Genomic DNA, 25648 nt, shown 5'->3' with positions numbered 1-25648 from the left:
CATCTTATCGAGGGCACCAGAGTTGTCCAAGAAATTACAGACGAGTTAATAACTGAATGAGTGACTACCTAGAATTACCATTATAAAGACACAAGTATAAGTTATGTCCTGATTTTCAAGCACCAATTGCACACACCATTGCACCCAACATCCAACTCTTTCTTGTTCTTGAGAACCACATCTTCGGTTCATGGCGCACTTTGCAGGAGTGGCGGAGGATCGGGAATGATCTAAGCGATCTCGTCGGTGTGGTCGACTTGGAGGGCGAACTCCTTGAGTTCCTCGTGGTGGTGCTTCTTGGTGAAATACTCCTTGAAGTAGGAAGTGTAGTTCCAGTGGATGTGGCCGTGGTGCCAGGGCTGGTAGTAGGTGTAGCTGATGGCGAAGAAGGCCTCCTTCTTGTGGTGGTGGTGGCGGTCGCCGTCGGTGACCTGGAAACCGTTCTCTTGGTCCTCCTGGTCGTTGGCCTCGCTATCGTCCTCGACGTCGCGGCGGTGGTGATGGTGGTGGAGAATGCGGGAGTAGACGCTCTGCCTCTCTTCATTGCCGACCTTCAGCTTGCACTGCTCCCATTCCGAGCTGGGCCTACCGACGGCGTGGCCATCGCAGCAGGCCACGAAATCGGGAATGTTGTAGTTGCAGTCCTCGTAATCGGGACCGGTGACGTCAAACTCTGTTATTTGGTTGGTTTTCAGTCGAAGGTGGGAAATAGGGGAAGGAAGAGGCCCGGGAGGAGGCGCTCATTTGACGTACCGTACTTGTACTTGATGATTCGGTTTTCGCTGGGATAGATGTCATCCTCGACGTCATCCTCGAGGTTTTCCTCAAGGTTTTCCTCGCGGTCATCGTCGCCCTTATGGTGCTTCTTCTTCTTGTAGATTGCCAAGAACTGCTCGACGCTGCAGATTGTCATCAGCATCCGAAGTCTTGCGTCGCTGGTCAAGATTGTCTAATTTTTCACTTACTGCCAGAAGTAGTGGTGGTTATCAGGGGGTCCCAGGGCACGGATATCCTCGACCTGGGCGCAGTCGGCGATGTTGTCGGACGGGGTGACAGTCACTTCGGTGTTGATGAGGTCGCGGACGACGCCGGCGGAGACGGCCGAGGCCATGAGGCCGAGGGTAGCGATGGAGACAGACTTCATGTTGTCGAAATGAAGTGGTGTTTGGTGGGCGGAGGAGTTGGTAGCGAGTGAATAGAGAGAGGGTAGGAGACTGGAAGAGATGATTGTGATGATGAGATGGTTCAAGTTTGTCCCAAGGAGCAGAAACCCTTCCTTATGTATTCTATGGTGGACGACATCTTCTCCTCCCAGTCACTCAACAAAAGGCCTTGGGTTCTGTTGATGCGCAATAGGGTTGCGTTGGTTGCAGGTGGCAATGCACTTTGTGTCAACTGAGCACATTGCTTCCTGTTCATCAGGGTTGCCAGACGCTCTACAAACTTTGGAACTAGCTTCACGAGCAGTTTTTTTGACCCCCAACATGGAGACATACAGACAGCGAGATATTATAGACGTGTACGAATTTTTGTCTACCGTGTCAAGATTTCATGTGCATATTGTGAAGTTCGTCAGAGTCACTGTCCGGGCTGGGACAGACAAGTGACGTTTTCGCTATGTTATACGGCCCTTAATGCTTGAACAGGATAGAATAATTGTTCCAAATTGAAGGCATAATGATCATTTCCACTGCATATGAACTGTACGAAAGCTATGTAATATTTCACTATCCCCAAGAATGGTATAATACCTGCGTGGTTACTTTGCATTTTACCTGGAAAAGCGAAAGCCAATGTGAGACCATCAATCGGTCCCAAGCCATGAAGAATGGTACGCTTCCCAACCATAAATGTCATTCTAGATCCGAATTGGTTCAATCTATTCACCTTGCCCTCATCGGTCTGATCTTGCCGAGGCGAAAACAGCTCTTAAGAGCTGTCAACAAAGCATGGTGTCCACACCTCAACCATCCAACTTCCACAGTTGGTGGATGAAGTATAAAAAATGCATGAGGCAGTGTTTTATTACGAAAAATATGGCGTGCAAAGAATCCCAGACCTTGACTTCGGTCTCAACGGCCGTCTTTCGGTTACAGAAGTGGCAGACATTCCGAATGTAACCTTACCCAGCCCTCCTTCCTGATATAAACGGCTCTATACAACTGGTTGAGCTAGTGTAAACCCGCTCGTCATATTGTTTGATATATCCAAAATAGCATATCATAAACAAAATAGCACGTAGATGGGCACACCGGTGCTTCTCTCCGGGTGGGCCAGTATCATGGGGCTTGGACTTGCATCTCTTTTCGAATATTACCTTGTCGCTGGTTAGTGCAAAATCATGTGAGACGAGGATGAGCTCCGCCATCTAAAGTGGCTGATATTCGAGAGAGGGATGGGAAACTTCATGCTGCGTAAGATGTACGCACTCTTCCATGGTGTTGGCTCATCGTTGCAGTCAAAATCCACTTGAAGAACACGACAACTCATGCGCGGTATTGAATGGCCTCAACCCCCATGCTCAAATCACTTGAATCAAAATATGAATTATTATAAGAGAAATGTTTTAGCGTGCTGTGTAGTCCATAACGAGCTGACCACTGACGAGAAAATATTAGAAAAAAACTCTGCCTGTGTCTCATGCCGGCGGGCCACTGAAAGCATTTGCTATATTCATTAAATTTCTTCTTACAGCGACTTGGTATAAGATAAATTTTGTGCAGTCATATATAGTAGTTGAGCAGGCAGCGTATTTTTGGTTGTATGTTACGATAAGTTAAAACTCGACGTATATATAGCCGAATTCATAATTTGTGATGAGACGGATGAGTAGTTCCTCATATCTGAACATTGACCCTTCTCCAGCCTAGGTATGTCTGTCGAAATCTGAGCAACACGCCATATTTCTGACATTGTACTTTGTTTATTCAGAGTTATAGCTCGCGAGCATTGTCTGGTTGACTAGATTCCATCACATTCAACTCAAAAATGAGGACCCTAACCCTAAACCCTGACCCCTATTCCTGTTCAATGCAACATTAACATCCCTCCGTTCGCACAAACAACCTGTCCCGTACACCAAGCTGAGTCATTCCCACACAGCATGGCCACAATACCCGCAATCTCGTCGCAATACGCTGGCCTCCCCCCGCTCGTCTCAGCATCCTTCACTATCTCGTCACTATCCACCCCTCTCCTCGCCCTCATCAGCGGCGCATGATCAATCCAGCCTTTAATCTCCCTCTTGAAATCATCCGAATTCCTGTCATACATGGGCGTCAGCACGGGACCAGGGTTGATAGCATTAACGGTGCAGCGCTCGCTGAGCTCGCGGGACCAGGTACGCGTCATGGCCTCAAGGGCGGCTTTGGTCCCGCCGTATACGGACTGCTCGATGAATCCCGTGCTGCTCGAAACCGAGGACAGGTTGACGATGCGGCCGGAACGGTCGTGTGGAAGATAAGGCTCGGCGGCTTGGGTCAGCAAAAGGGGGCCCAGGACGTTAATCCGGTAGGATTTCTCGAAGTCGTCGATGGTAACGTTCGGGAGGAGGTTGTTGTGCGCTACGCCGGCGTTGTTGATGAGGATGTCGAGTTGGAATTTGCCGTCTGCGGAGGAGAACGCGGCTTTGGTAGCATCGAGGAGCTGTTTCGGTCCTTCGGGCGTGCCCAGGTCGGCTTGGGCTACGAGGGTCTTGACGTTGTGTGTGGAGGATAGCGCTTCCGAGAGAGACTCGGCGAGAGTCTTGGAGGAGGGTGAAGTGTATGCGATGACAACATTGGCGCCGTACGAGGCGAGTTTGGTTGCTATTGCTACGCCGATATCTAGTGACTTGTCAATCTTCGTTCTCAGTAGTATTTACAGCATCTCTGGCTGTACTTACTTCGTGATGCGCCTGTTACGATGGCAAGCTTGCCTTCCAGAGGTCGACTCATTTTCAGAGACAATTCAAGTAAACTTGCTTATTTCCGTGTAAGTGAGCGACTACAGGGGAGACTAGGAAATGGGACAGATTCGCAACTGAACAGGGTAAGACAGAATATAATGTGTAGCATGGTCAGAACGGAAACCGACGAGACCCAAGAAAGCTTTATATGTCCCCCCATCCACAAGCTCCTCCGACTTCCGCAATACCACAACATCCAATATGCTGCGACACAAATACGTGCCCCGCATCGTGAGTTGCGCAAGTCAAGTAACGGGGCAAGCTTCCAAGCTGCCCCGCGTTTGCCCCACCATCACTCAGTCAAGTGGGGGGCTTTCCAGGACCTCGGTGGAATACATCCCGCTATCCGACAGTGAATTAAACCCTTGCAACTGCAAATAGAACCACTTTGCAGGCATCACAAATCTCTAAAGCTTCATTCGAAATCTTTATAACCGCACCTCTCACACGACAGCTGCACCACCTGCAATTCCCAAGGTTACCACAGCTAAGTAACTACCTCACCACCACCATCTACCTGTAATCAGCCCTTAGCCTCGTCAACTATACCCAATCTATCCATCCAATTGCCCCCCTCGAAACCGTCAAAATGGATATCCGCCTCCTCCGGCCGTCGGACATCCCATTAATCCAGCACGCCAACCTCGAGAACCTGCCCGAGAACTACTTTATGAAATACTACCTTTACCACGCGCTATCATGGCCACAGCTATCCTTCGTCGCCGTCGACGTCTCGCGCCCTAAGAAGACCCCCTATGACTACCCCAAGATCGTAGGTTACGTCCTGGCTAAGATGGAGGAGGAGCCTGCCGACGGCGTCCAGCACGGCCACATCACCAGTCTTTCCGTCATGCGGACGCATCGTCGGTTGGGCATTGCTGAGAAGCTGATGCGACAGAGTCGTACGTTTCCCCTTACCCCCTCCCCCTCTTTCCCTTGACTCCGTTAGACTTTCGTTAGAACCGAAGTTGACTGAGGTGGGAAAAACCAGAACTGGCAATGGTAGAAACCTTCGGCGCGCAATACGTCTCCCTCCACGTCCGCGTCTCCAACAAAGCCGCCATCCACCTGTACTCCAAGACGCTGGGCTTCGATCGCGAGAAGACGGAAGCCAAGTATTACGCTGACGGGGAGGACGCGTTCGGCATGAAGCTGGACCTGTCTACAATCCGGCAGCAAATCCAGGAAGCCGCGCTCGAGGAGTCGTCCTCCGAAGCCGAAGACGAGGGTGAGCCCGTGGGCGACGTGGGAAAAGCGGGCGATGAGGGCAAGAAGGGAGGAGAGAAAGATTTGGCTGTCCGCAGTAAGGGCACCAAACGCAAGGTCAAGGTGGGCCGGCCCCTGGGCGTTCAGGCTTTGGTGGAGAAGGACGAGAGTAAGCATTCTTAGAGGAAGTGCTTGCACGAGGAAACCCGTCGGGCTTTGGAAGAGGCGAGGGCGTCGCGGGAAAGGGGAAGGGGAAGGGAGAATAGAAGGGCGTGGTTGATTGATTGATTGATTGGTTGAGGGAATACCCATATGAGGTGTACTACTACTGGACATTGGTAGGTTGGTAAAGGCATTGTGCCGTTTTTATCCTGGACTCGATCGAGTGCGAAAATACACTGGGGTTTCTGAAGATCAGGAAACCAGAACGATAGTCGGTATTCATGAGAAGCTCAAATGGAGACCACGCCGTCTTGACCAAGCATGAAACCCCGAAACCAAAGACCTCAATTAGAAACCACGTTGGCATTATTCAACACGGAAAATTATGGTACATCAAATTTGGACTCAAGTTCCGCCAGGAAAGCAACATCATATTCATGACATTAGAAGCCCGTCCATCTCATACCTTACACTGCGGAAGCACCCCCTAACCCCTTTACGCCGCCCCCCTTCTTTCCTCCTTTTCCAGCTCCCTAGCAAACTCTTCATCAGCCTCCATCATCAACCTCTCCAGACTGTTCCCCAGCCCCTCAATCTCCCCGGCCAGCGCCTCCATCTGCCTCTCCTTCTGTCTCAAGCTTTCGCTTCCTTCCTCTTTACTAGCCGACCCCGTCCAACTACCCTGCGCCGGCTTTGACTGCTCCGCCTCCATTTCGCGCCGCAACCCCTGAATCATCTCCGTTTTGGCCAACATGGAGTGCTGCAGCCGATCCGCCTCGGCGTACTTGGCCGCTGAGCACGCATGCGTACCTGGTTGCTGCTGCGCGGCCGACTCCCGAGCGGTTCTGGCTTGCGCGTCCGCAGTTCCCATTGACTGAAACGTCGCTCGTTGGGTTTCTGCGGAGTGCTGCGAGGCCTGTGCCTGTGCTTGGGCGACTTGCTGCATCGTCGCTCGTTGAGACCCTGAATATTGATGCGGCGCGGCTGCGTATCGCATCATCATCGTGTGCTGAACATCTACAGATTGCTGCCTGGCGGCCTCGGCCTCGGCCTGAGACTGTAGACGTACGAATGAAGCATGTTGTGCTGCGCGTAGAGCTTCTCCCAAAGCTTGGTCCTCGCATCCGCGGGGCTGGTCGGGCGTGCACGGCCAAGAGCCGGGAAGGTTGTTCCAAGGTCCGGGACTGCCGCGCCGTTGTCCCGCGCCGTCATGACCTTCGGGTCTACTATCGTGCCCACCGAATGGCCCTCGTCCGCTAAAGAAGCCGGGTCCAACGGCGCGTCCCGGGTCGAAGAACATGTTATGCCCTTGTTGAGGTATATGGGCGCCGGGAACACCTGGAACGCCGGGGTTATGCATGCCGGGGACACCAGGAGGAAATCTCATGCCCATGAAACCCGGCCCGCAGGCCCCACCCCTTCTGTATTCCCTCCTCTCATGTCGACCCTCTTTCCTGGCATTCTTGCGAGCTTTCCTCAGTGCCTTTTTCTGAGCCCTTGTTTCCTTTTTCGCTGCCTTGCGTGCTGCCTTCTGCGTCTTTTTCAACGTGTTCCATTGGGCGAGTATCTGCTTGACCTCCTGACGCTGATTCACCGATACCGATGGCGGCACTGGCGCCGACTTGGCGGCTTTAATCTGTGCCTTGGCTCGCTTGAACGCAGCCTTGGAAACGGGCTGTTCCGGGTTTGACAGCCAGTCGGTGATGGACGTCTTGACTACCGTGAGTTGGGCATCGCGCAGATCGTCCCAGTCGGGCAGGGAGCCGATGGAGCTTACAGTGGAAACAGAGTATGAAGTTGAGTTGCTAGAGTCCGAGCTGGTAGAAGATGAGCGATAACGACGGCCATCTCTGGCACCTCTACCGCCGTATTGGTGCTCACGGCTCTGGTGCCGCCCACTGTCTCTAAATTTTCGTTCCTGACGGTGGACGGGGGTCCCAGCATCACCTCCGTCGATGCCAGCACCGAAGAAGGGTCCACCAGGAGTAGCTGCGCCGATTTGACGACCATTCCAGCGTACCCCACGTCCGTCAGCTTCGAAAGAGTTGCCGATTGCAACGCGGTCGCCGTCGATTGTGAGAGGCCCAATTCTCAAGTTGTGGCCGAGTCTATCCATCGAAAAACGGGGATTGTTCAAGAAGTTCCGGAAGCCGCGGCGTGCTTGGCTTGCTGGTTCCGGAGCTGCCGCCGTATTGGCATCGAAACCATCATCCCAAGCACCCGGCATGCGCCGAGAGCCACTTGGTAAGGTCTTGATACTGAGCCTGATGGACACACCTCGAGGTGCGAAGAAACCCGCATTCCACTCGTTGACCGTATCTTCTAAACTCTGCTTTTGTTGCGAGGCATCGTTCGAACCCTTGATCTGGTCCAGCTGTGCCTCTGCATGACCTTTCACCGACGAAGGGACATAGTCTTCAGCCTCAGCACGAAGCTTGCGATCAATGATGCGTGAGTTGGCTCGTGCGGCATAATCCGGCATCAGGTAGTTTATGAAAGTCTGCCAATCTTGTTCCATAATTTGCCGTGCAGCAGCCCATGAAGGATATGGGAAATCGGTAGGCGCGGAATTGTCGGAAATCGTGATTTGATGCACCACAGTGGGAACCAAGACTCGTCCTGTAGTTGGGCGAGAGTCAAAGTATGCCTGCGCTGAGGCAGTGCTGGTGTGGTAGTCATCATGCCCCGCAAAGCTGTGCTGTGTATCACGAGGAGTTCCTGGAGGAGTATAGATGATGTTGCTATGTGACGACGATGCGGCGATAGAGGCATCGTCAGCATTATTGTTGGAGCTGGGCCGGCGAGTGACGGGTGAATGACCTGCATGAGAGTAGATATCCGTCTCCGAATATGGCGGAGGTGGAATGTCGTGGGGCTCCATGTTAGTAGAAACTTTGACGTTTCTCCAACCTCAACTTAGTATTCAGATCGATGGTATGTTTGCAATCGATGACTTGAGGTAGAAGCTGTTGCAGAGAATGATACAGGAGAAGGGTGGTGCAAGGAAGGGATTGGAATAAGCAAAGTTCCCGAAGATCAGCATCACCTGTGCTCGTATGGTCACAAAATCAGAGACGGCTGCCTAACGGTTGTGCAATTCATTTTCATTGGCACTTCAGTATCGCTCTTGCCTATTGAGTGTATCCATGAAATTACAGACGATTGCGTTTCACCAGCCCATTATCCTGCAGTTGCGACAGTGTCCTGCAGGGCAAGGATGTGGCAAGGTATAAGGCAGCGTTCTCAATGTGGGATGGCCGAATAAAGAGCTCACAGGCTCAGCGCCGGCGCGTTACCTTCGCCTTCTCCAAGTACGGCTTGGCCACAACGCTTGCTAATTTCCATGCAGGGTCTGTCCTTGATGACGCGGCCACCGAAGCCAGGCGAAGCATCGATGGCTCACAGCCTCTGCACCAATAGTGCTGGATTTCGATGCTTTGCTCCCAGATGATGTTGGGTTGTCGGAGGCCTGACCAGGCTCTAGTGAATGTTCTTGACATCGTGCTGGCCAAATTCGCGTTCAGGTTGCCATATTTGCATTGAGGTCGACTTCAGAAAAAGTGGCCCATAATCACAGCACAAGGCAGGGTGAAGTCGATTATCTCTGTCCCTTTTCATATTGTCTCCCGACAAGCTCACACTGGAACGGACTGGTATATCTGTTTTTCCGGAGATTTTCTGTAGGATAGTGTATAGAGCGCATTCCGAAAGACTCTGTTTACTTCCGTATTGTGCCGTACAGGTCCAGCCCAATATCTTCCTCCTTGTAGTGGTCTTCGATGATGACATGCAGGTATTCTTTTGAATTGGCCCCCAGGTTCGTGAGATAGGTGTCGGCCTCGGGAACAGACTCAGAGACGGCGTTCTTGACTTTAACATGCCCGACCATTTGTCCGTCCGAAAAGTTGACATACTTTGAGGGATCACCCCATTCAATGGTCTGGTTTGCTTGACTGTCGGGACTCAACTTGTACACACCACCGACGACAATGACTGTCCGGCCCTGTTGTCGAGCAGCACGTGCAATTGATGCGGCGCCAGAGTCTACTACAACCTCGCCCGTGGCCGTAATAGCTCGGGCCTCAAGAATGACCTTGTTGACTCTCGGCATGTAAGCCATGAGACCAGTGTTCATGACTTTGACTACGGTAGACCCTCCTGCTACTAATGACTTCCGGAAAGAGGCGTACAAGTCTTCCGTCGACGTTGCCGTAGACGGATCCACAACGAGCAACACATTAAACTTTCGCTTGCAACGTGTGAGGAATTTTTGTACCGTGCGGGAGGGTTGGTAGACTAGTATGTAGTTGCCGGGGTGGATGATGATGTCGGCATATGTTTGGACCTGGTCGTCGACTTGCTTGATTTCATCCATAATCTCCTCTATACCATCGATGACCTCGGACCGCAAAGCAGAAATGTTGGTAGCTTGGCTGAGAGCAGTACGAGATAGGGGCGTTGAGGTGCCCGAAGCCGCTGCTGGTGTGGTGCCGTTTGACCACAACGGCGGGGCGACGTCGGGGTCTGCCAGGAGACTGAACATGGACTGGGTCCTGGCAAAGGAACCCAGGCTGTTCAGCGTTGGTGGACGAAAAGGCTTCACATCCGGGATGCTCTCGACTATTGGTGTCGGTAGCATGCTTGCTGGAGAAGCTGGCGAAGAGTCGCCACCTGCTTCATTCCTGTCCTCCATGGCTTCATCGCGAATCAGGCGCAAGACTCTCTTGACCACATTTCCTATTACCAGCTCACGGGGCTGGGCTGCCACCAGTCTCGTTCCCACAACCCGTATGCGTTCGATCAGCTGGTCAACATCTGTCCATTTTTCTTTTGCTACCACCTGGAGGAGAATGCGGGCTGTCGCAACGGCACAAGGCTCGGAGCCCTTTATTTGCCTTCTTTTGAGGAGGGCAATGAGGAACTCGACAGAGGTGTCGACAGGCCCCTTGAGCGAGTCGAGAAATTTGTCAAGATTTGGCGCGTAGCCTCCCTTTGGAGGGGCCATATCGTCTGCAGCCGTTTATGTTTTGTGTTGTGCAGTGTGAATTTTGACGTCGTGGTGGGAAGAGTGGGAAGTCGGGTCTAATAAGCAAGTTGAGCGTTTTTGAATCGTGACTCAAAGTTGCGCCCGCAGCAAACGCAGATCCCAATGCCGACGTGAGGGGAGTCCAATGGCAAACCTGCACTGAGAAAAATACTCCCGAAAGCTCTAGGAGTTAATTCTATAACTAAGATGAGAAAATCGACCGGTTGGTGTGAATGGGTAGATGACAGTGTAAAACTGGACAAAACAAATATTGAAGCCGTCACATCAACATGTCATTGCAATTCTTTGAGAAGTGGATTGCAGAGGCCGAAATGCGCTACAGTCTTCATTGGGTGGTTGCAGGCACGGGCCAGCGGGCTTGGCCGAATTGTTACAGGGCTCCTTCAGCGCGATGATACTAGGGAGGGACACGGCCACCACCGAGATCAGTGCACCTTTGGTGTGTCCCAAAAGGTGCTTGAGGGAAGCCATGTAGGGTCCAACTGCGCTTGCAAAACCTCGGCCTTTGTGGTGCCCCTTCGAACCTGAGCAACCATGCGATTGGATGCTGTTGGTATTTTTGGCCCGGACTAGACTCGTTGAGCCACCAAAAAGGTCCCATCACATCTGCTATCAGGGGGATCACTCCATATCATTGATACGAATCTCATGAGTACGTTGTTCTTGATGCGTCGCTGATCAGCAGCCATTCTTCTTGACCCAACTGTGCATTTGTTGCACCCAACTGAGGCTGGACAGCAACCCCAACCTTTTGCCTCGCTTTCAAGTGGCACACTACGCGGAATACTTTGTCAGCTTCCATCTTGCCCACTACTCGACTCGTGACGCGCAGGGCAGGAGAAAGAACAAGCCAAACTTCGAGGTACTTTCGAGTGGATCCACCGCATAATTTAATCGAGATACGGCCACTTCATCCGCAAATCGACGAGCATCACGAGTTTGGCGACAGCAACCCTTCATGGCCTGGACCACGAGGTCGGCCGGAAGATGAACTCTCTCAATATTCTCTCGGCTCGAGTCTCCCCGCCGTCGACGCCCGTCGCCTCACGATCAAATTCCCTGAGCCACGTTGGCTTAGTATCCTCGGCCGACGAGGAGAATGACCAACCCGGAGGAGGCGTCTACGATGGGGATAAAGCGACGACCATCACGGCCGAGCCAGACGAGTACCACAATAGCCGCGACCCCGAAATTGCCGACGAGAACACGCCTTTGGTAGAGAAAAGCGAAACGAAAGACGCCAATGTGCGATCTTCTCTCTGGCATGTTCTGCCGCGGCGCATAGCAAACAGCTTCGTTAATTCCCTGCGCTGGGTTCTGTCTACCATCGCTGCACCTGGTGTCTATCTGATTGCATGCTTCTACGATGAACGAGGGAACTTTGCACCCTTGCGACAACTGCGGAATCTCTTTGGGACATATGGCGCCGACACACGCAAGTTTGCTACCGAGTATCATGAAAACGTGTCGCACCACGACGAGAAGTATGGCTCTACCCGGCGCGCCGGCCAAGGCTCCAGGGGCAAGCATGGTTTCACAGCCATGCGGCCTGCTGTTTCGTCCGGATCCTCATCGTCGGGCATGTCTTCTGAGTCAGAGTCCGATATGACGAGCAGGAGCGATGCCAACAGCCAGCGCTCCGGAGCTGCCGGTCGTCATACCCGTTCCAAGTCACTGCAGCCCGCCGAGGAGATCGCGCCAGCGAGGAGGTCAATAAGAATCAAACTCCACAGCGACGATGCCCTGCGCCAGCGGAAGCATAGGAAGTCCCAGTCTGCCAACGTCAGTGCCAAGGGCGAGCTTTCAACTCCGGAATTGTCGGCCCAACTCAAGTCGCCCACATCGCCTGCGGGTGCCTTGACCCGATATCCGAAAACCCCTGCTCCTCCGCGACCACTCATACCGCGGCGGCAGCCATCATACATTCCATATGAAAGCGGAGATCCGAAACACCTCAAGACCTTGATACTAGACCTTGACGAGACTCTAATACACAGCATGTCCAAGGGAGGGAGAATGGGCTCCGGACACATGGTCGAGGTGCGGCTGAACACGACGTACGTAGGTGCGGGAGGCCAACAGAGCCTGGGGCCTCAGCATCCTATTTTGTACTATGTTCATAAGCGGCCGCACTGCGACGAATTTCTGCGCAAGGTAGGAAGCTTCCAGCCCTGAAAGAGCCTCTGACTGCTCGTACTAACCGGAGGCTCAAGATTTCCAAATGGTACAACCTCGTCATCTTCACAGCTTCCGTACAAGAGTACGCTGATCCCGTCATCGACTGGTTGGAGTCGGAGAGGAAGTTCTTCACCGGAAGATACTACCGACAACATTGCACCTTTAGACATGGGGCATTTATCAAGGACCTGAGCTCAGTAGAACCAGATCTCAGCAAGGTCATGATTCTGGACAATAGTCCCTTGAGCTACATGTTCCACCAAGGTACGCATTAAATGCTTGTTCCCAGCTCTCCGGTACAAACCAGGGACCAATAACTAACGGGGGACTAATATAGACAATGCCATTCCAATCCAAGGCTGGATCAGTGACCCCACCGACAACGATCTTTTGCATCTTGTCCCTCTGCTAGAGGGCCTTCAGTATGTTTCGGATGTCAGGGCCTTATTGGCACTACGGGGAGGGGAAGACGGGACATAAGAAGCATGGGGAAACTGGTGTTACCGGGTTACATGCGACTCACGGGTCAGAATTGGGATTTATATTAGTACAGTGACCAAAAGGACTTAGCATCCAAACGTGACTTTTCGACTTGAAGGGGATACCCGAGGGACACACCTCGCTTGTAGCGGTGTACAAGTGTACAAGTACTGAATTTAATAAGAGTATATCTTTTTCTTTTCTTCTTCTCCATCCAGGCCATTCTGGAGTGATAATGAAATAATGAGAGCAGTAAAGGTGGGTTTGAGAAAGTGACCAGGGCCACGGAACACAAGCTACGAAACCAACTTGCTCGATCTACCTTGCTCGTTCTACTTACCTGGTGGTGCCGTCATTGTTGTTACCTGACAACTATTTGACGTAAGTGCATGCTGGATGAGACCGATGAGACCCGAAAATGGCTAGAGCCCACTTCCCCGCAAATACTACTTAAATGATCTTCCTGGTCAGAGAATTGGCAAGATGATTTTCAAGTGACAGGCGTACCGACTTCAATATGTCTCATTTCTAGCCCGTTCGAACAATATGCGTTGAGTTCCAAGCGAGATACTGGCTCAATGTTATGCCATTGCATTTTTCTGTTTCGAATTAGATGCGCGACACCTCGTTAATGCTCCGTTACCTGAAAGGCTCCCAACAATTGAACAGGGCTAGAAGCTGTTATTACCCAGAACGGATAGATCTGGAGAGGCAGCTCCTAGCGAGAATGACGATGGCCCGACTAGGCCTATTAAAGTCTAGTGGCTACCGCCAAAACGTGCCTTCCTTGTGACGTAATTGACGACAAAGCTCCGGGGCAGGTGAGCAGGGGGAGCTCTGACGGCAGCAGTAACAGAAGGATCTCAATGTAATTGGCACCATCTAAGCTACAAACTGGTGGCACCCTTGGCACTGGCAAGCACTTGCAGCTTTTAGAGAAGCTGGCTGGACTGTTCCTGCTGTAAATGTTTCGTCATTGGGGCGAGTTGCTCGTATAAAGCTTGCCGGTCCTCAGCTTTGGTTTGCTGAGTTTCGCCATTCGACATTCCCGTGAACTGAACGAAAGCCATTATCACCCAACAAACGACAACATATACACACCCACACCACTTTCACACAAATCAGCAATTAAGCCATCATGTCTCTGCATTGTGAGTTGGTCCTAAGCTGCTGGCTGAATGATGATGGCGATTGAATCGAGGCATTTGGATGACACTTCTGTCTCGTACGATGGACGTCTCGACATCAGTCTTGTCATCACCATCGCTGCTTCTCAACCTGTGAAATGCCTCTAACCCATCTCTTCAGACCTCCCTCCCGTCAAGCCTTCGGCCATTGCCCTAGGCACCATCTTCAACCACGGCATTGAGCTGGCCGGTATGTTGCTTCCTGTCCACCTACTAGCAACTACTCAAAGCTAATATCTCTAGTCTTGACCCCTCTCCTCGGCCAAACCTACAAGCGCGCGAAGGCCGCCAACACCAAGGAGGAGTTCATCCAATCCAAGGAAGCGAGCTCCGCAGCCGTCGCCTGGGGCACTTCGCTCGTCGGCTCCGCCCTGCAAGCCTATGGCGTAGGAGCCCTCATCAATGCCACCGGCACGCTGAGCTACAAGGGCGCCACCTACCTCGGTTCGCTCATCTTCATGGCCACCTCTGCCCCGACCTTCATCACCCAGATTTTCGCCGAGAAGCGTCCCGCCGACACCGTGGCCGTGGGCGCACTCGCCAAGGCGTTCGAGACGGTCGGTTTGAGTGTATTCTTGAGCTGGTGGGGAACCAGAACCAACCCTTTTGAATAGAGAATGATAGACGACAAGTTTGGGTCTTGTGAATACGTAGAAGATTCGGAGGATATCTGTGGCATTAGTCTCTTCTACGTGATGTAAACAGAGTTCCGGAAAAGGTTGGCAATGGTGTAGGTTAGGAAGGCTTGATTCTAATGGTAGTTTATAAACTCACCATATCCACAACGACATAATTGCTTGTGATCACAACGCACCATCGATTTCTCATATGAAGCTAAGCATCCACTGATTAAAAATGCATTTTTGTTCCCTGTCACTCGCAACGGCCCCTAAAACTCCTGAAGCCAGACCTTGGGTTCTAACCCGGTATAGTAATGTGAATGATATGTGGACATCGGTCAGGATGACTGATGTACATCCATATCTTATGAAGATGCGTCGCCCTTGCCGACAACAAGCCTCCATTGATTGATAGAGTCTCCATCACAAAAGATGGATGTATTCGCCGTCGACAGTTGGAAGTGAAAGAGTACCCAGTTGTTGCTCAAGAGTGGGAATTGCCCAACTCCTCAGCTGGTTACTGCAAGAAGCCTCAGCGCCATAACTCAGCAACCATCCCCTTAAGCGAACTTGAGCTGATGCTTCTCCTCCTTCTGCACCAGCTTAACCAGATCCTTGTAAACCTCAGCGAACTCCTCGGCCTCGCCCTCGGCCACGGCCTCCTCGCCCTTCTTGCCGCCCGTCCGCTTCTCCGTCACCATGACGACACTCGTCGGGCGCTTGGTGCTGCCGGCGGCTCCCAGCTCCGCACGCGAGGTCACGAAGATATAAGGCACGTTGTGTTCTTCGCACAGCACGGGGATGTGGCTGATGACGTCCATGGGGCTGATGTCGCCGGCGAGGATCACGACGCCTGGGAAGGCCTGGTTGGTCGGGCCAGATGCGGGGGCCTTCCGCAGGGACTTGACGACTTCCTTGACGCCGCGCTTGAGGGTCTTGTGTTTTGCCGCTGTGGGTGGGAAATTATAGTTAGCAATGGTTCTCGGATTGTTCCGGTGGATTGGATCAGGTAGCGAAATGGGTGAAGTGAAGCAAGCGCCTTACCTTTCCGCACACTCTTCAACACCTTCTTGGTCGCCTTCTCATCGGCAAGCGGCTTCGCAAACGGCACCAGCGCACCGACGACGGGCTTGAGTGTCTTTTCGCCATCCTCGTCGCTCATCTCGACCTCGGTCACTGCGGGTGCGGTCTCGACTGAGGCAGCGGCGTCGGCCTGCAGCTTGTCGTCGAGGGCGGCATTGAGAACGGCACTCTTGATCTTGTCCTTCTTGTCCTTCTTTTCCTTCTTGTCTTTCTTCTCCTTCTTAACTACACCGTCCGACTCGGCGCGCTTTTTGTCCTTCTTCTCTTTCTTCTCCGCCTTCTCGGGTTTAGTGGAACCCATTTTGAAGACAATTGTGCGACTGGCCGGCCGTGGAATTCGGCTGCGAGAGAAAGGATTGGTTTGGTGGGAGGAAAGGGTTGAGTTATGGCGTCGTTCTGGTCGAGTCTGGCGCGGTGGGCTAGATGTGGTATCTTGATATCGATTCTGAAATTCTAAAGTTTTTCGAAGCTCGACCTGGATTTTTTTGCAGCCTGATCGGCCAATCAGCTGTTACTGAGTTGTGGGTGCTCCACTTGATTGGGGACCTTCAATTGATGCATGTGCTCGAGCTTCGTGGGTTGCCTTAGTCTTGATAAATGCAATCCCAAACCCGCGAAACCAAACATCTGACAGACTTCGTCTCATCTAGACTTGGGACAAACATTTCACTACGATTTTTCTACAATGTATTTTACATTTCTGTCATTGTCACATTAGTATATTCGGCAAACATGTGTGGAGGTGGTGTACGTACTGTCCAACTTGCCGAATTCCTCACATTGCAGGCAAATCTTCCCAGGTCGTTATACTTCTTGTCAAGTACGATGCTCCTCTAGATGGCTTCATCACCCGATTTCTGCTTCGTACAGCAGCGCCTGACCGACCACTTGGGAAGCCGAATCGCCAACAGTCTTGCATCTACCGACTCATTAATTTGACCTTGCGTTAAACACGTAGTACAGTCCACTCCTCCTCTGCTAGCATTTCTCAACGGCGACGATGATTCGACCTCCCGGGCTCGTCTCCTATAATGACGGTCTAGGAGGGTGTCTGGAATGGCGACTAGTCCGGAAACTATCGTCAGGCTGCTTAGAACCCCCTGCCTTTCCCTGCTTTCCAAGTGGCTTCTCCGCATCCAACACACTGGATCCCCACAATCGTGCATTCACGTTGTATCAACGACTATCCAAGTCTGCAGCAATCTGACGTTGAGCGACTCGGCACTGGCTCCAGGCCAATCCATATCGTGAGTCGTGCCGTGTGGCTTGCTGAACGACACACAGCATGCCAGACGTAGGTCACACTCTTTTCTTCGCAACTGTGGGTGCTTTCGAACCAGGTTCTTTCTACATCTGTACGTAACCGAGCTTATATACAGGATATGCAAGTGCTCCCCGAAATGCAGGTGATGCCATTTATGGGCGTCTTTCCATATGAACATAATGGCGAGACCAAGTTTTGTAGCTTGTGATCCACAGTTCTCTCCCTGTATATGTTATCGTGACCCCTTATCACTCTTCGTGAGTAAACTATTATTTCTACTTGGCTGGAGTAATTGCTCTGAATCTTCAGTTTTGCATTCGCTCTCGTTAGATATCCATCATTTATTCTAACTACAACATGCATGCTCGCTGGATACGAAGTGGTCTTACGGCCGCAGCTCTTACCCAATGCTCTCGCTGTCAAAGTACGGGGGGCAGCTCGAGTAGTGGTTACGAGTTTGTGGACCCCTTGATAGGAACTCTCAATGGAGGTTTGAGGATAAATGACATTGCCCATTAACGAACACACGCTTACATGATTAGGACATGTCTTCGCTGGTGCTACACTGCCTTTTGGTAAGATTCCCATGGTTCGAGCCCTGACTACTCGGCTGACATCTGTGAAGGTATGGCAAAGGCTGTGTCAGACGTAACGGAAGATAACCAAGGGGGTTATGCTTCAAATGGCAGCCCAGTCACTGGATTCTCCCATATGCATGACAGTGGCACTGGGGGAGCTTCTTCACTGTACGCTTGCCTCGATTCAACGCTTCGTACTGCGCTGATATGGTAGTGCCAATTTTCCCCTATTTCCATACCCAGGATGTGCAGATGACGCAGTCAACGGATGTGTGTTTCCGAAAGCCACCCGCTCGGTCGGAGTTGTGAATGGAAGCATATCAGCGCGGCCGGGGTATTTCACCATAGGCCTCCAGTCTGGGATCAGAGCAGAGATCACAACGGCGAACCGAACAGCCCTCTACAAATTCACTTTCTTTGGAAACGCAACTGGAAATTCGGCGGTCGATGCACCTCTCAGCCCCATGTTCATAGTCGACCTCACTGATCTGCCAAATACCCGCAGTAGTGGCACTGCGTCTGTCGATCCAGACACCGGCCGAATTACAGGTTCGGGCACTTTCAACCCAAGCTTCGGTCTGGGCTCTTACGTTGCATACTTCTGTGCCGACTTTCAAGGATATGCTATTCGAGAAACCGGCGTGTTTGTCAACAATCGGGCTGGTAGTAACGTTAAGAAAATCACCGTCGCCAAGGATAATAATTCCCCCCCTTTACCTGCTGGGGCTTTTACACGATTTGCCATTTCTGACAGTGGAAATGCCACCATAACAGCACGCGTTGGTGTGTCATTCATCAGCTCTGACCAGGCATGCGGCAATGCAGAGAATGAGATACCCGAGTTCGACTTCGACGCCACCCTAGCCCAGGCCGAGGAAATTTGGAAAAGCAAGCTTTCAGTGATTGACCTCGATGCTACTGGGGTTAATGATTCTTACCAGACAATCTTTTGGAGCGGCGTTTACAGGGCAATGCTAAGTCCTCAAGATTACACGGGCGAGAACCCGCTCTGGGCCAGTGATGAGCCGTATTACGATTCTTACTATTGTATATGGGACTCCTTCCGCAGCATACATCCCTTCATCACACTCGTGGACCCCTACAGCCAAACGCAAATGATTCGCTCGCTTATAGACATTTACCGCCATGAAGGTTATCTTCCGGATTGTAGGATGTCGCTTTGCAAAGGCTTCACACAGGGCGGGTCCAACGCGGATATTGTTCTGGCGGATGCGTACCTCAAGAACATCACCCAAGGTGTCGATTGGGCAATAGGTTATGAGGCCATAGTGAAGGATGCTGAAGTCGAGCCACCTGTTTGGGACGTCGAAGGCCGCGGGGGATTAAAGAGTTGGAAAGAGTTAGGTTACATCCCGGCAGACGACTTTGATACGGATGGGAATGGCGTGTTCACCCGAAGCATCTCACGAACGGTGGAGTATGCGTATGATGACTTCTGTATTGCGCAGCTGGCTAAGGCCATGGGTAAGTATCACGACTACGAGAAATACCTCGGCCGGTCAGAGAACTGGATCAACTTATATAAGCCTGATCAACGGTCCAAATTGAATGGCACGGACGAGGATACGGGATTTCTCGGATTCATGCAGCCCAAGTACCTAAACGGGACGTTCGGCTTTCAAGACCCTATATTTTGCTCGCCACTTCAGAATTTCACCTCCTGCTACCTCAACCCCCATGGCCACGAGACATACGAAGGTAGCAGCTGGCTCTACACCTTTTTCGCACCCCATGACATGGCCAAATTAATCACGATGTTCGGCGGGCCGGACTCGTTCATCGCGCGTCTAGACTACCTCCACGAGTCGGGGCTCCTCTACATAGGCGATGAGCAAGCCTTTCTCCCCGTTTACCAATACCACTACGCCGGGCGCCCTGGGAAATCCGCTGAGAGGATTCACTCCTATATCCCCAGCCAGTTCAACGCGACCACGGCGGGTATTCCCGGGAACGACGATAGCGGCGCGATGGGGTCATTCGTGGCGCTGTCCATGATGGGGATTTTCCCCAACCCAGGACAGGACGTTTATTTTATCACGCCACCGTTTTTCCCGTCTGTGTCGATTACAAATAGGGTGACCGCGAAGACAGCGACGATCCGGAATTTGAACTTTGATGCGGGGTATAGGAACATATATGTGCAGAGTGCCACGTTGAATGGGAGGAGGTATACCAATAATTACTTGACGCATAGTTTCTTCCTGGAAGGTGGTACGCTGGAACTTACGCTGGGGCCGAATGAGAGTACGACTTGGGGGAGGGGGAAGGATGATGTGCCGCCGAGTGTGAGTAAGAATTATGCAAGCACGTGAGGAATAAAGGGGAGAGGGTGTAGAAGGCAGTAGTTGATATTGTTATTGGGCTGTAGCTTGGAGCAACATTAATACTTATAGCTAAATTATAATACGTGCTGGTTCGGAAGGATGCACTGCCCGCCTGGTCAATATTATTATTATTAAATACGCCGTAGGCTCGAAGCCCCCGGTACCTCTACTAGTACTCCCGTATGTCAAACCGTGCCCTAATGGCTGGACTAAATACATACGCTGCGTCGTCGGTTCGCCCTATTGGCGACTGCGTTGCGTTCACTACCATACTACGTTGGTTCTCAACCTACCAACAAAGTCCCCCCTGAGAAGATCGATGCTATCTGGGCCTTGAAGCTGTCCGACCCGTCCCTAGCAGCCACCTTACAATAGTCCCACTAACTACTGGTTCTCCTGTTGCCGTTGCGAGGTCTCTGCGAGAGTATAGTGGCCGTGGTGCGATAGCGGCCCGTAATCGTTCCCTCAGTCCTTCCAACAGCCCGCAAAAGAGGATTACGTGCTCTGCCGTCTCAGGGGCGTCGCCACAGCGGCATAGCGGCGAGTACACGCCAAAAGCCCCTGTCTTGAATAAGAAGGCTGCTAGTCCTATTTTTTCCGTCCTGATCTGGCACAGCGTAGACGCTTCCAGTCGGTTCAGGCCGAAATAAGGTCAATATTAAATGGTAACGAGGATATATGCTGCATTACTCGGTAAAAAGCTAAGAAGGTAGAGACGATATGCATTCATGAAATACTGGACGCCCCTCTTACGTAGCCAGCTCACATGAGCCAGTAGAATAAGAAGCAGGCTGCGGTTAGTATAGGATGCCTAGCCTCGGTTATAAGCCCAACCTCACATTCCCTGGGGCAAGACCCTATATATTTATGCTTTGAGCTCTTCACTAACGATATCTCAGAATCGGCCAAATACCTTCCTCAAAACAGCCCGGCCCCAAAGATCAGGGCGGTTCAAATAATTAAGACGATTGTGACCAGGCCTATGCCGAACAGTACCACCGCACGAGCAAGAGTACGATGACGAGGCATATCCAGAAGGCAGTGATGGCATCAGAATAGTCGAGGTAGCGAGGGACAAGCCCGCCCCAAGGCCTACGTCTGTAAACAGCCCAAAGCGATGGAGAAAGCAAAAGTTAACTGTGAGCAATATGCTCAACTGAAAATATTCAAACTGGCATGATCAAGGAGCCTCGTAAGTCCTAATTGTCACTGCAGAGCTGCAGCAACAAGACTTTTCTACGAACTCCTCCAATTCGACTTCAGAGGTTGTGGCCCTTTCCCGAGATTTTGGCTTCGTAGAACGAGGTCTATGGTTATGATAGGGTTTTGGCGTATATCAGGGGAGTCAGATGTAGAGTTGTCTCAGATAAATAACAAAGCTGAGTTGCATCCTACACCAACACTTCAAATTGACACTACATGACTTCGTTTATAAGGATGCTTCAATATTCACGAGGATATGACCGTTGTTCAAACGGCACAATTCAACATGTCGGATAGTTGAGACCTTGTTATGCTGTGCCGAACTAGGCAGCTTCACCAGCCTCCGGTTAGATGTACCAAACCTCGCATATCACTTTTCCACTTTTCACAGCAATTTTAACCCACCCAGAGGTATGGGGACTCGGAGGAGGGGAGCCTTATTCTTGATTTCATAGGAAAGCCTTTCGCATGTTGCGAACTAATCATGATGCCGATAGATACAAATAAAATATAAATCATGCATGGTATCGTTGACTTGACGTCATCCTTCAAAGCAGCCATACATTGCGCATGAGAAGTGTTGCTCCTTGTAGCTGAATCCACACCAGTGGTTGCTCATTGTGTACTATTTCATGTACTGGTATCATAATTTCTTCCTCACCATGACAATGCTCACAGCTGTATCTCATTGTTGAGCAGTCTGACCTCCTCTCCTGGCTTGAATGCAGGCATTCCCAAGTACGGACATCCATCACATCTGAAAGCATCACCTAGCGAGCAGTTTCCACACGACCCAACCTTGCCTTGGACCGTAAAGTCCATCTCGTTCAAATCGTCCATACCGAGCTTCAGCGTTTGAAGCTTGGCGTCTGCGTCCGCCCTCATCTCAGCATCTTCGGCGGCCAATTTTTCTGCGAGACCACAAGTGCAATCCTTGCATGCACGCCGCCGTTTGCCGACCTTGGGTACGCATTCAGCCGCTATATATAAATTAGTTGAGCGTGAAATTGCCAGGGGTGTTTGTGATATACTCACGGATAGCTATGGGCCGATTCAGGTCCTCCTCTGTCAACAGGGTATCTTCGTCGATCAGTTCGTCGTCGTCATCCTCCATTCCAAAGTCGTCACTGAAATCCACAAAGCCAACGCCGGCTGGCTTTGCGACTGGTGGTGCCAAGCTCAATTTGGTAGTTGCACTGTTGACTTGGTTGCTTGTAACACTCGGCGCCGCTAGACCGACTGCGCTTTTCTTCTTGCCCTTGCCGAAGCTGAGCTTCAGTGGCACAGCCTCCTCCGCATCGTCCATCTTCGTGAACCCATCCGGCCTAGGTAGGAGACCGGCAAGTACTGCCTCGCGCACATCCGCACCGTTGTTATCTTGTTTGAGAGAACCGTCCTGTGCTTTCAATTTTCCTCCGACCTTGAGCGCTGGAACAAGCTTAGCAAACACATTGCGATTCAAAAGAGGTCTCGATTGCGTTCGTGTGCCATCTGCGTCTGTGAGAACAAGGATCAAGTCGTATGTGGCATCGGGGAGCGAGACTAGGTTCGCAGAGAGTCGATCGAGCATCTGAATGTCGGTGACGAGTCGATCGTGAGCAGCCAGCACATCGCGTAATCTTTCTTCGTGGCTCGCGATTGATGCCGGGGCTAGAAGCAGTGTACGTGCGGCTGAGGAGCCATTATGAGCAAACTTTGCAGAAGGTGACGTAAAATCCGAGGAGGTATCGAGCATAACCACAGAAGGCGCCATAACGAGTAAATCGGTGGGCGCTTGCAGCGCTGATATTGTTGTCGTTTGCGTTACTCTTTTCTTGTCGACTCGGTTTCGCGGCGGTGATTTGGCGTGGCGCAACTTTTGGTTGATGACGATGTGACGGTGGAGGGGTACTGACGGGGGTTTTGCAGTCTGAAATAAGAGTATTCTTTGGGAGAGTTCCGATAGAAAAGGGGAATTTTGATGGCTCGCAGCGAATGAGATGGATTGCAAATAATGTGACGACGCCTATTTCAGCGGAGACGTGTGTATTAGTCAATTTTTCTTTGCAAGGAGAAAATAAACGGCGCTTGATCTGGCCAAAATCAACTCGAAGGGCACTTCTCCAGTTTGACCTGCAAAGTCCCTATTAGATCCGATAGCGGCGGTCCAGCGGTATCGCTTTGGCGGATGATGAAGAAGTCTGCTGAAGGCAACCGAGTGACGTCTGTCGGTCTCGCTTCGCTGCTCAGAAGGGATCGAAATTGGGACACTTTTGACTTGAGACAGTGTTGGAATGCTCGCCAGCTTTCAATTAACACGGAGTCACCAAATCCCAAGAAGTTCCAACACACGCACTGCATGTGGGTCTAGCTGGACCTCTAGTCATTAAGTGAAAGCCTGAACTCAGCGGCTGTCAGAGCCTTGGCAGACTGCAGATAGGGTCTGGTATTTTGGGGGTGACTTCGCTGCCCCCAAAGTTTAGATGAGGTAAGTAGGGACACACTGAAACCCGTAAGATGTACAACTTTACTATAGTTCCGCTGCTAGGACAGCTTTCTATTCTATAAAAATGGAAATTCTACCCGCACGACACTTAAAAAACTCGAGCACGACGGCCGCGGCCTTTCGCTGCTACATAATATGTAAAGCACAATTGCAACGAGTCAGTGGTTGTGATCACGAATTGCTCAGCGAATGTGCCAAAGTGGGGTTTCCCCGCATTGCTAGTCGGCATGATCGGAGGGAGGGAAGGTACGGTGTACCTGGCAAGTGGGCCTTGTGACATAACCCTGCATGCATTTTTGCTGGGGGAGCTATTTGTATTCCAGCCGTTAGAGGAGATGTTGTATGTATATCTCGATGTAAAGCTCTTGAAGGACTTATGTACGGGTTAGGGCAATGAAAAAAAACAAGTCAAATGTTATGAGGCAATTGGCTGCTTGGAGACAGGCAATGGCAGGCCAGCCGGCTACAAGACCGGCGATGGGGCTGGATGGATAAATAGCTCCATTGGTGGCATGGCATGTAACAGACAGATCCTTGGGAGGTTACGGACTTCTGGCACGATAGAGTATCCCACCATGATTTCTCCATGCATCGCGCAGCTCGACGAGTTATTGCTCAAGCGCCAAGTGGAGTACTCACGTAGATACTACGATGCTCAGACGAGGGTCACGCGACTTGATCGATAAGACCGCAACTTTCGATGCCATTGCGAACAGGCAATACGTTGGCTTCTAGCTGCTCTGGACGGCGCTGATTGGAGAATGCAGTGGCTGCAGCCGACTTGCGTTCAATTCACGTCTGATGCTTTAAAAAGGGAGCTTTTCCCGAGCTCATCTAATTGAGTTGTTGCATCTCGCATCTTCTACACACCCATTTAATACACCCAACCCATCGACGTTGACCTGACCTGACCACATCACCCCACCTTCGTTCCCCATATCAGCCATTACGTCGAACGAGCTTCTACCTGCCCACCTCTACCCATCTACATCCCATTCCATCCAAACATCATCACGATCGCATCGACATTGACTCCCCAAGACCAGCATAACTCTTTCCATCGCACCATCGCACCATCGCACCATCGCCAAGTCTTCAACAGTAGGTTCTAGCTCGTTATCTTCACTTCTCCCATCTCATTACCCTCGACCCCGCATGACCTCCTGGAGACCTCCTAGCTACCATTACGTTTGCTTCCAAGCTTCATCGTCATTGCTGGCGGGATATTCCCTTCTCTCGTCACTGTCATCTCAATTCTACAATCCAGAATACGATGTAGAACATCGGGCTAACGTGAGTTGCATCGTCTGCAGTGACTCGCTCTCACAAGTACAACGACAAGGACCACGCCGGTATTGCCGAGGGCACCGTTCTCCCTCAGGAGAACGTCCCCAAGTTCTTCGCTAAGAACGGCTTCGAGGGCGTCGACCCCAAGAAGACCAAGAAGAATGGCGGAGGCAAGGGCAATTGGTAAGTCATCTCTGCATCCAGTCTTTGTCCACCTTCACGTCGAGACTCCTTCCAATGCTTTGGTCCCGCACCCAATCTCAGCCTTACAGCAGATCTAGCCCAAACTAAATACTGACCCTTTTCCTCACAGGGGTGGACCTGGCGAGGAGATCGTCGACGAGCAATTCAAGTTCACCAATGCCCGTCGCCGTTCTAACAGCAGCGGCTACTCCAACCACCTCCATGACTTCAAGACCAAGTTTGAGGTCAATGAGCCCGAGCCCGTCTTCGAGGAGAGCATCCACGGCCCCGAGGCCGAGGACGATGATGCTCTGACCAAGACGGAGAGTTCGTCCAGTGTTGGCAGCACCATGGACGAGAAGGACCACAAGAACTTGTAAACCCAACAAACAAC

The 25648-nt window shown here is 51.5% G+C and overlaps 11 protein-coding genes across 11 annotated transcripts; 5 read left to right on the top strand and 6 right to left on the bottom strand.

Moving 5' to 3' along the window:
- Positions 1-27: 27 nt before the first annotated feature.
- Positions 28-1342, bottom strand: BCR38DRAFT_524664 (uncharacterized protein). The gene is made up of 3 exons (XM_040865297.1): positions 966-1342; positions 754-899; positions 28-673 (listed from the first exon to the last, which is right to left on the bottom strand). Exons 1-3 carry the CDS (start codon positions 1142-1144, stop codon positions 231-233), a joined length of 768 nt encoding a protein of 255 aa, XP_040714671.1. The 5' UTR covers positions 1145-1342; the 3' UTR covers positions 28-230.
- A 1456-nt stretch (positions 1343-2798) lies between these two features.
- BCR38DRAFT_393594 (short-chain dehydrogenase) lies at positions 2799-4321 on the bottom strand. The gene is made up of 2 exons (XM_040857601.1): positions 3884-4321; positions 2799-3824 (listed from the first exon to the last, which is right to left on the bottom strand). Exons 1-2 carry the CDS (start codon positions 3933-3935, stop codon positions 3028-3030), a joined length of 849 nt encoding a protein of 282 aa, XP_040714670.1. The 5' UTR covers positions 3936-4321; the 3' UTR covers positions 2799-3027.
- Positions 4322-5757, top strand: BCR38DRAFT_435664 (N-terminal acetyltransferase A complex catalytic subunit ard1). Its single transcript, XM_040860394.1, has 2 exons — positions 4322-4848; positions 4938-5757. The coding sequence occupies exons 1-2, from the start codon at positions 4536-4538 to the stop codon at positions 5333-5335; spliced, it is 711 nt and encodes a 236-aa protein (XP_040714669.1). The 5' UTR covers positions 4322-4535; the 3' UTR covers positions 5336-5757.
- A 4-nt stretch (positions 5758-5761) lies between these two features.
- Positions 5762-8394, bottom strand: BCR38DRAFT_219280 (uncharacterized protein). The gene has a single exon (XM_040854235.1). The coding sequence runs from the start codon at positions 8193-8195 to the stop codon at positions 5811-5813; it is 2385 nt and encodes a 794-aa protein (XP_040714668.1). The 5' UTR covers positions 8196-8394; the 3' UTR covers positions 5762-5810.
- A 638-nt stretch (positions 8395-9032) lies between these two features.
- BCR38DRAFT_345606 (uncharacterized protein) lies at positions 9033-10319 on the bottom strand (the record flags this gene model as incomplete). The annotated part of the gene is made up of 1 exon (XM_040856190.1): positions 9033-10319. The coding sequence occupies one exon, from the start codon at positions 10317-10319 to the stop codon at positions 9033-9035; it is 1287 nt and encodes a 428-aa protein (XP_040714667.1).
- A 1029-nt stretch (positions 10320-11348) lies between these two features.
- On the top strand, positions 11349-13019 carry BCR38DRAFT_458260 (NLI interacting factor-like phosphatase-domain-containing protein; the record flags this gene model as incomplete). The annotated part of the gene is made up of 3 exons (XM_040862141.1): positions 11349-12515; positions 12575-12803; positions 12877-13019. 3 exons carry the CDS (start codon positions 11349-11351, stop codon positions 13017-13019), a joined length of 1539 nt encoding a protein of 512 aa, XP_040714666.1.
- A 1037-nt stretch (positions 13020-14056) lies between these two features.
- On the top strand, positions 14057-14941 carry BCR38DRAFT_219219 (uncharacterized protein). Its single transcript, XM_040854234.1, has 3 exons — positions 14057-14170; positions 14328-14396; positions 14450-14941. The coding sequence occupies exons 1-3, from the start codon at positions 14158-14160 to the stop codon at positions 14818-14820; spliced, it is 453 nt and encodes a 150-aa protein (XP_040714665.1). The 5' UTR covers positions 14057-14157; the 3' UTR covers positions 14821-14941.
- A 445-nt stretch (positions 14942-15386) lies between these two features.
- Positions 15387-16210, bottom strand: BCR38DRAFT_485778 (50S ribosomal protein L30e-like protein; the record flags this gene model as incomplete). The annotated part of the gene is made up of 2 exons (XM_040863936.1): positions 15387-15775; positions 15871-16210. The coding sequence occupies 2 exons, from the start codon at positions 16208-16210 to the stop codon at positions 15387-15389; spliced, it is 729 nt and encodes a 242-aa protein (XP_040714664.1).
- Positions 16211-16540: 330 nt separating this feature from the next.
- BCR38DRAFT_475057 (glycosyl hydrolase family 92-domain-containing protein) lies at positions 16541-20225 on the top strand. Its single transcript, XM_040862993.1, has 7 exons — positions 16541-17156; positions 17194-17264; positions 17375-17430; positions 17504-17663; positions 17716-17748; positions 17799-17919; positions 17966-20225. The coding sequence occupies exons 1-7, from the start codon at positions 16966-16968 to the stop codon at positions 20082-20084; spliced, it is 2751 nt and encodes a 916-aa protein (XP_040714663.1). The 5' UTR covers positions 16541-16965; the 3' UTR covers positions 20085-20225.
- Positions 20226-21971: 1746 nt separating this feature from the next.
- BCR38DRAFT_345047 (cytokine-induced anti-apoptosis inhibitor 1, Fe-S biogenesis-domain-containing protein) lies at positions 21972-23052 on the bottom strand (the record flags this gene model as incomplete). Its single annotated transcript, XM_040856152.1, has 2 exons — positions 21972-22279; positions 22335-23052. 2 exons carry the CDS (start codon positions 23050-23052, stop codon positions 21972-21974), a joined length of 1026 nt encoding a protein of 341 aa, XP_040714662.1.
- Positions 23053-24939: 1887 nt separating this feature from the next.
- Positions 24940-25634, top strand: BCR38DRAFT_409976 (uncharacterized protein; the record flags this gene model as incomplete). The annotated part of the gene is made up of 3 exons (XM_040858412.1): positions 24940-25077; positions 25115-25254; positions 25385-25634. The coding sequence occupies 3 exons, from the start codon at positions 24940-24942 to the stop codon at positions 25632-25634; spliced, it is 528 nt and encodes a 175-aa protein (XP_040714661.1).
- Between the last annotated feature and the right edge of the window lie 14 nt (positions 25635-25648).

The sequence above is a fragment of the Pseudomassariella vexata genome (genome assembly GCF_002105095.1).
Source record: "Pseudomassariella vexata strain CBS 129021 chromosome Unknown BCR38scaffold_8, whole genome shotgun sequence".
NCBI classification, from domain to species: domain Eukaryota; kingdom Fungi; phylum Ascomycota; class Sordariomycetes; order Amphisphaeriales; family Pseudomassariaceae; genus Pseudomassariella; species Pseudomassariella vexata.
The sequence above is the reverse complement of the archived record's forward strand: the minus strand, read 5'-3'. Positions and strand labels throughout refer to the sequence as shown.